General features: G+C 36.0%; 1 protein-coding gene across 1 annotated transcript; it reads right to left on the reverse strand.

The window, feature by feature from the left end:
* Positions 1 to 1,528: 1,528 nt before the first annotated feature.
* LOC139353732 (uncharacterized) lies at positions 1,529 to 2,392 on the reverse strand. Its single transcript, XM_070998054.1, has one exon. It carries the CDS (start codon positions 2,390 to 2,392, stop codon positions 1,529 to 1,531), a length of 864 nt encoding a protein of 287 aa, XP_070854155.1.
* Positions 2,393 to 9,445: the final 7,053 nt, after the last annotated feature.

Genomic DNA, 9,445 nt, shown 5'->3' on the forward strand with positions numbered 1-9,445 from the left:
ATGTCGTTTTCTGGCTCTATTGTCAAGGCTTGTCCTAACTACTTTGGTTTTTGAGCATTGGACTGAAAACGGAAAAGTTTTTTTGGGACAATCTATAGGTATTTATTAAGCTAATGCACATTCATTGAAAGAGAAAAATAAAGTTGTACAGATCTTTAAAGGTTTTTGCCCGTCAATGGGACAAATGGATAAAGGGTTCATTATTCAATAGAATAAGTTAGCCGCGCACTTTGCTCTCTCTGAGCGCCGGCAGGGCTTTTTTCTGTGCCGCTAAGTTCGGCCGGCAACTATTTACATACACACACATACACGCGTAAAATCATTTCGCATTGTCTGGAAGGTTTGTGGGCGTTAGAGTGGGCCTAGCAAAATTTTTTTTTTGGGTCAATCGATAGGTATTGACAAGACTAATACATTTCAGTTAAAATTTTCTATCTACCATCAAAACTGTAGGAGCCACAGTTTTGGGCGGTTTGTGGGCGTTAGAGTGGGCGTGGCACTCTACTGAAACAAACTTGCGCTGCGTAAGAAGCTCAGGAATCTGCACGCCAAATCTCAATAGCCTAGCTCTTATAGTTTCCGAGATCTCAGCGTTCATCCGGACGGACAGACAGACGGACAGACGGACATGGCTAGATCGACTCGGCTAGTGATCCTGATCAAGAATATATATACTTTATGGGGTCGGAAACGCTTCCTTCTGCCTGTTACATACTTTCCGACGAATCTAGTATACCCTTTTACTCTACGAGTAACGGGTATAAAAATTAATTGCTGACCTGGGAAATAAGAAAAATTATGTAATACATTATCGGGATTTACAACAATGTATACAGAATGGGTTAGTATTGAAAAAGATCCATAGAGGTGTTCAGTTTTTACAAAAGCCTTGGTTAAAGAATTACATTGATCTAAATACTTTACATAGGCAAAATGCAAAAAATATAATTAATGAATAATTCTGTTTACGGAAAAACAATGGAAGATCCCGAGCGCAGGGTCGATATTAAGCTTATTAGTACATGGGATGCTCCGGATAGCTCGAAGACTGGACGAAAAGCACATTGTGCCAAAACTTTAATTTCAAAATCCAATTTTCATAGTGCAACTAAAATAAATGATAATTTCTATGCAATTCAAATGAAAAGATTGTCCGTTCTATTTAATAAGCCATTGTATTTAGGATTTGCAGTGTCTTGCATCATATGGAGTTGCCTTGTTAACGACTACCCCACACGCGTAGGTCCGAAGAGAGGGTGAACTTTAAGGGCGGCGTGCGCCTGGTGGCGCTCGTGGCAGTCGTTTTATTCTGTTAACAATTCAAATCAGCCTCATACATTTCAAACTAACTTAATCTTACCGCAGTGTGCCCTCCTACGATTCACAAGACAATGAGAAGCACAATTTATGGCGGCATCCATTAAACCGATATTAGTAGGCCCGCACTTCAAGGGCCAAGAAATCCATACGAGATCGGATAAATTAACAAATACTAGATTTCTCTTACAATACTTAGTCTACCTATCGATTACAATGTTCGACCGTCGACATCCCCGACCCCGTGAAGAACCGCTTCACTCAAATCCAAAACTGCAAGTTTTGAGACGGGCCGCAACATTGTCCGAGATAGGCCATTGTCGTTCACGCGCACAGTAGCGCGTCTGACGACTCCATCAGCTCCGCTGTAGACCTCCTCCACGATTCCCTTGCGCCACTCTCGTCTGGGCAAGGCAGGATCGCAGACGAAGACCATATCGCCCTGGCGGATGGGCTCCGTTCTCCGGCACCACTTCTCGCGGCGCACAAGCGTAGGCAGGTACTCCAGGACCCACCTCCTCCAGAAACGGTCTCGCAGCATGCGAGCAATCCTCCACTGCTTACGCGTAGAACCCTCCTTGGACAGCTCCGCATCCAATCCAGGCGTATTCGGCAGGTTAGCTGCTCCCTTGAGCAGATCATTTGGCGTCAACGGCGCCTCTTGGTCCGCATCCACCGGCAAGTGGGTGAGCGGACGCGAGTTGACTACATTCTCCGCCTCGATCAGGAAACTCTCCAACACATGATCCCTCGGCGCAACTTCCTTCAGGGTATGACGCAGCACTCGTTTGACGCACTGCACCATCCGCTCCCATACTCCGCCCTCAGACGGGTTCGATGGGCAATTGAAATCCCATTCAATGCTTCTGCTGGACAACTCACTCTGTATCCTCTCCGTCTCGAACACGTCTCCAAATCGCTTGGCCTCCCTGTCAGCTCCCACGAAGTTCTTGCCGTTATCACTCCGCAGTCTATGTACTGGTCCTCTACGGCAGACGAAGTTCCTGATCGCTATTATGCAGAAATCCGTCGACAGGTCATGCGCCAGCTCCAGATGAATCTTCCTTGTCGTCATGCAAGTTATATGACACATTATTTAGGGGCTCTTACCCAATTTATAAACAACTTTGAGCCGAGAGCTAATTTCCAAAGAACTCTGACAGACCCGAGATAAATCCGTGGTCAGCTATTTCTGCCAAGCAGGCCTCCAAATCATTCCCACCCAGATCAATTTCACGCAGTCCGAATCAAACGGATGCTGTAAACATCCAAACCGATATTGTAAACAATCGGAGACCCAAGCGAGCCCTGAGTCCGCTAACGTAAACAAAAGATCCCCAAAGCGAGTCCCGAGTCCGCTAACGTAAACAAAAAGATCCCCAAAGCGGTCCCTAAACTCCGCTAATGTAAACACCAATTTCCGGCCAAGATTGGACTTCGAATTTAATTGGCAAATTGCATCATCCTATTTTCCGACCCTCTTGAGTCATTCTCTTTATCAATTTTTGGGGATAAAATCTCTTAAGCCGAGGTTTGATTATTGATCATTGAACTAGAGAGCAGGCAGTCCGTTTTTGAGATCCGAATCGAGCAGAACAATAATTCGAGAATAGATACAAGAGCAGTGAATTAAATAAGTTCGACCTATTGTAAAATTGTAATAGTGAATAAGTGATTGTTAAAAATAAAAATAAATTTTTTTAATCAATTCACTAGTGAGAAACTTAATTGGCGCCCAACGTGGGGCCGTGTGATTAAAAAATTCTAAAGCAAAGCTTTTAAATAAACCCCAAAAAAGTTTAAAAGTGAAAAAGGAATTTTGCGCGGCCAACAACCCGATACAACCGACGAAAATATAAAGCCTGTGTTGAAAAAAAAATAAGGTGGAAATTAATAAATGCAATAATCCCCTTAAACTCTATACAACCGGCAAAAAAATAAAAAGTTTGTGTTGATCAAAAAATAATAAGGTGGAAAATAATTAATGGAATAATCCCCTTAAAATCTCACATTACAAAATAGTGTTCGTAACATAAATTCACTGCTCGGACAAAATAAAAAATTTAAAAAGTGACAACAAAATTCATCGAAATAAACAATTTAATTAAAAAAATATCTAAAAACAAAAATCTACAAATCTTCGAAAAGACATTTAAAGACAAAAAGGCTGAAGGGCAATCCCTCGCCAAGAAATAAACACTGAAGAAAGAAGGAAGACATCAATTTAAAAACCCGAAGAAGGAAGGAAGACCCCAAGCAGGATCATCATCTAAGAAAAACAACAACCCCAAAAACAACGACAAGAAAAATAAGGAGGACGATTCGTGAGCGATATAATCCTTTTTTTTTATTATTATTATTATTTAATAAGAAATTTGTAAAAAAAATATAATTATACAAAGTGGAAGAATTAATTTCTGATTTCGAAAATATTCTCAAAATGTCAGAACCTACAACAAGCCAGAACGGAGCAAATAAAAGACTCCACATAAGTTCGCCTCAAGAACATCATCAGGCGATTACAAACAATACCATGTTAAATGTAGGAGATTTAATTAAACAAATTGTAAATTTTGAATTGAATCCATTAAAGGAAGAGATCGTTAACTTAAGATCGCAGCTTTCACATAAAATTAAAACGGTTGAAGATTATCAGATAGAGATTATAGATCCAAATATAAAGTGCGACACATCTTATGAGATCATCAAATCTGTTAGGGAATATAAAGGAGAAGAAGATAAATATGTAAGCTGGAGAGAATCGGCTGAAATAGCCATGGGGCAATATGCCAGAGGGAGTGAAAGATTTTATTCCGCCCTATCGATATTAAGAAACAAAATAACGGGAATGGCAAACGATGCCTTAACCCATAACGGAACGGTATTAAATTTCGATGCCATAATGGCCAGACTTGACTTTGTCTTTAGCGACAAACGTCCTATTCATATTATTGAACAGGAACTAAGTGTTTTGAGTCAGGGAAAATTATCAATTATGGATTATTATGGTACAGTTAACAGAAAGTTAACTCTACTTATTAATAAAACAATTATGACCTACGGGAGAAACAAACCGATAACAGCAGAAATGAATGAAAAACATAGGAAGACTGCTCTTAGAGTTTTCATTACCGGCCTAAACGGCCAAATTTCAGACACAATTTTCTCAATGAATCCACCTGACCTACCGAATGCAATGGTCATAGTTCAGGAATTGGAAAGCAACAACATGAGGGCGCATTTCGCAAATAGTTTCTCAACCACTCAGAGAAAAAATAGTGAGCCAAACTCTGGTGGAAATGGCCAAACACATTTCAACCAAAAGCAAAGACAACAAAACAACAATTACAATAACCATCGAAATAGTAATAATTTAAGGTTTAATCATGACAACAACCAGAACAAAAATAATTATGGTTATTATAATCAGAACAAAAATAATTCCTGGAACCAGGGTAGATTTAATAATAACCAACAAAATCAGTGGAACACCTATAGGCAGCCACAAAATAAGCCAGAACCAATGGAGGTAGACGAGTCTATCCAGGTTCAGAATAGGGCTAACAACGGCTATAATCAAAACTATAATAAATATCAAAATAATAATTATAGCCAAAACAAGTGGGATCAAACAAAAAAGTTTGAGACCCAGAATACTCAGCAAGGACAAGCCCAAAATAAAAGGGTACCAACTGGAACTGTTAACCAACCGGCTAACAAGACAATGAGACTAAACAACATTGAGGAGAACCATTTTTTAGACAAAAGTCAGGAGTAGGCTTACCCTACTTATTTAGATATGACCCGAAAATAAATAAAAAATTAAAAATATTAATTGACACTGGGGCAACCTCGTGTTATATTAGAACTGGAGTTTACAAAAATAAGAATGAGCTTCCAATATACAAAAGAGTATCCACAGTGAATGGATATTCAATAATTAAATATTATCATATAATAACTATTTTGGATACACGGTATACTTTTTATGAAATAGAAGGGCTAGACTCAGATCTACTGATCGGCTATAACCTATTGAAAAAAATAGGAGCTGTGATTGATACAGCTAAGGGAGTTATTAAATATAACGGAATAGAAGAGAAATTAAATTATGACAACGGAAACAATTTAAACCAACATTCTTTAACAGAAGAAAACACCATTCTTCCATTAAAAGAATTTATATTAAAAAAATACTTTGATGAAAAGGCTCAAATCAGATCCGAATCTGAAATGGGTAATCAAAGCGAATTTAGTTTGGGATATACAAATCCTGAACACGCCGTCGTTGAAATATCCGACAAAAATAAAAGTTTGGAATTTAAAAATTCCGAACACGCCGTCGTTGAAATATCCGACAAAAAAAAAAGTTTGGAATTGAAAAATTCTGAACACGCCGTCGTTGAAATATCCGACAAAAATAAAAGTTTGGAATTGAAAAATTCTGAACACGCCGTCGTTGAAATATCCGACAAAAATAAAAGTTTGGAATTGAAAAATTCTGAACACGCCGTCGTTGAACTATCCGACAATCAAAAAATAAACAACATAAAAATATCATCTGCAGATCAAAGAAAAGATCTGGAGAATGAAATATTAAATATTATAAATGAAGAGCATTCAAAAATAAATATGCAGATTCCTTTTAGGACAGATATACGCGGTGAAATAAACACCGTAAATGATAGAGCCATTTACAGCAAACAATACCCTTATGCTCTATCAGCTTCAGATTTTGTAAATTCTGAAATAAGTCGAATGCTAAAAGAAGAAATTATAAGGCCAAGTAGAAGTCCTTATAATTCCCCTGTACTAGTGGTACCAAAAAAGGGTTTCAATGAAGATGGAACTCCAAAACTGAGACTCGTAATTGACTATAAAAAACTAAATGAAAATACTATACCTGATAGGTATCCAATGCAGGACCCTTCAGTGATTTTATCAAATCTCGGAAAAGCCAAATACTTTTCAACAATTGACTTGGAATCTGGATTTCATCAGATTCTCATGAACGAACCTGACATACAAAAAACCTCATTTTCAATAAATAATGGGAAATACGAATTCCTAAGAATGCCTTTCGGTTTGACAAACGCTCCTAGAATATTCCAACGAGCGATGGACGATATTTTGAGAGAACAAGTGGGTAAAACATGTCATGTTTATATGGATGACATAATCATATTTTCAAAAACAATTGAGCAACATTACGAAGACCTAATTGTCATTATTAAAATTTTGCTGAACGCAAACATGAAAATTTCGATTGAAAAATCAAAGTTCTTTAAATTAGAAACAAACTTTCTCGGTTACGTTGTTTCTCACAATGTGATCAAAACCGATCCCGAAAAAATTTCAACAATTGTAAAATATCCGATCCCTAAAAATATTCGAGAGCTTAGAAGCTTCCTAGGCCTTACAGGATATTACAGGAAATTTGTGCAAAATTACGCAAAGATAGCTAAACCATTAACAAAATATTTAGAAGGCCAAAACGGCAAAGTATCTAAAAAAGCATCACGTAAAACTTTAATACAGTTTGATGATTCAGCTGTAAGAGCTTTTAACGAGCTCAAAGAAAATTTAATTGCACAAGTGGAACTAGTACAACCGGACTATAATAAAAAATTTACCCTAACAACTGACGCGTCTGACTTAGCAATTGGTGCGGTTCTTTCTCAGGAAGGAAAACCAATCACATTTATTTCAAAAACTCTAACCAAAACTGAACAATTATACGCGACAAATAAAAAGGAACTTTTAGCCATAGTATGGGCTTTTAAAAACCTTCGTAATTACTTATATGGGGTTAACAACATCGAGATCTATACCGATCACCAACCTCTTTCATTTTCCATTTCTCAAAAAAATCCAAATATCGAAATGAAAAGATGGTATTCTTTTATTGAAAGCTATTCACCCAAAATAATTTATAAGCCAGGAGCAACAAATGTTGTTGCGGACGCATTATCAAGGATACAAATTAATAACTTAACGGAAAGTAATGAATCGGTCTCAGATCAAAATACTCAGCATTCAGCAGAGAGTAGTTTTGAGAATGTTATACAAGAAACCCGAAAACCCTTAAACCAATTTAAGCAACAATTGCTAATAGCAACGGGGAGGTATACAATACATGAGTCGATTAATGTATTCGGAAATACTAGACATATAATAGAGTATGATACTCCAGCAAATTTAATATCAATATTAAGAGAATATATTCCACCCAATATAACAATAGGAGTTCACTGTACTCTAGAAGATTTTTATAGAATTCAAAAGCCACTTAAAGACAATTTTATAAATACATTTTTATACACTAAGACATTTGTCCAGGATGTCGAAGACGCTGAAGACAGATCCGTGATTATCACAGAAACTCATTGTAGAGCTCATAGAGGGCTTGATGAAAATTATAAGCAAATAACTAGACTCTATTATTGGCCTAATTTATACAAAAAGCTTAAGGAATTTATAAAGAATTGCACAATCTGCAATCAAAATAAATACAACAGACACCCAGTACAGATTCCTATCGGTCAAGCGCCTATTCCAGAAAGAGAAGGTGAAAATTTGCATCTTGACATATATTACGCCCAAAATCTTATATTCATTACTTGTATAGATTCCTATTCGAAATATTTGGTCGTAAAAGAAATCCCTAACAAACTAAATATAGAAAATAAAGTTTCCGAAATTTTACAACAATTCCCATTAGCCAAATCTTTGATGATAGATAACGAACCAAGTTTCTCTTCATCCCAATTCAAATCCTTTGCTCAAAGAAATGGGATATCTCTATTCTTTGCAGATCCTCGACATAGTACGTCCAACGGACAAATAGAAAGGGCACACTCTACTTTAACAGAAATTGCTCGCTGCATTAAAGATGAGCTTAATTTAGTTGACTATTCCGAAATTATTATTAAAGCAGCACAAAAATATAATTTAACAATTCACTCAATAACCAACCAACGACCTTTTGACATACTATTTAATAAAATCAAACACGAAGATATGCCTAAATTATTGCAACAAGCTCAAGAGAAAATGTTGCATTCCCACAATAAAGATAGACAAAATAAGAATTATCACGTAGGAGAGGTAATTTACGAAAAGAAACATGGGGAAAGAAACAAGCTAAATTCTAGATACAAAAAACAAGTAGTTAAGGAAAATCTCCCTAATAAAGTTATTATAAATAACAGAAACCGTACGATTCATAAAGATAATATAAAATAATTTGTTTCAAATTACAGATAATGATTACAATAATGTACTTATTACTGCTGGTAGCTACAACCAAATCCGAAATTATGGATTACACGAACCATGATTTCCTTCTTTACAAGGATACCAAAGATGTTCTTATTTATGAATCATACGCAGACTTATTTCATATAACTAATATAAGTCTTTATAGAGATATAATTAATCTTGAAACAGAATTTCTGAAGAGTCACGACAGCAACAATTTTCTTTGGGAAATATCCCACGATTTAAAAATTATCCAAATACTTATCTCCCAAATTATACCCAGTAGATCGAAAAGAGGCATTAATGAAATAGGCACTATTTGGAAATGGATAGCGGGAACACCAGACCATGATGATTTCATAACTGTTCAAAATAAAATCGATGATTTAATACAAAATAATAACGATCAATACGTTATTAATTCTAAAATATTTAAAGAGATAAAATCTTTATCTGAAGAATTCAAAACAGCCTTTAAAGATCAAGAAATTCCGCTTAGAAAATATCGTCTGCGTTTGCTTACTTACGATCTTATGAATTTAATGGACACAATTACACTCGCCAAAATCGATGTATTTAATACTAAAATTCTAAACAACGACGATATACAAGAAATTTATAAACACGAAAATAGACATGTAGTTATAACAGACCTTTTAGATATATCTGAATTTAAAATCGTTTTGCATCAAGATCTTATTATAATTTACATAAAATACCCTATTATTACCGATCGCTGTGACGTTTACAATTCAAGATCCATTTCACATGATGATGGAAAATTATTAATTGATAATCACGTCGCAAAATGTAGAAATAAGTACTATGTAATGTCTAATTTTAAGACAGAAATATTTAACAATTATTG

Source organism: Drosophila suzukii, chromosome Y (genome assembly GCF_043229965.1).
Source record: "Drosophila suzukii chromosome Y, CBGP_Dsuzu_IsoJpt1.0, whole genome shotgun sequence".
NCBI classification, from domain to species: domain Eukaryota; kingdom Metazoa; phylum Arthropoda; class Insecta; order Diptera; family Drosophilidae; genus Drosophila; species Drosophila suzukii.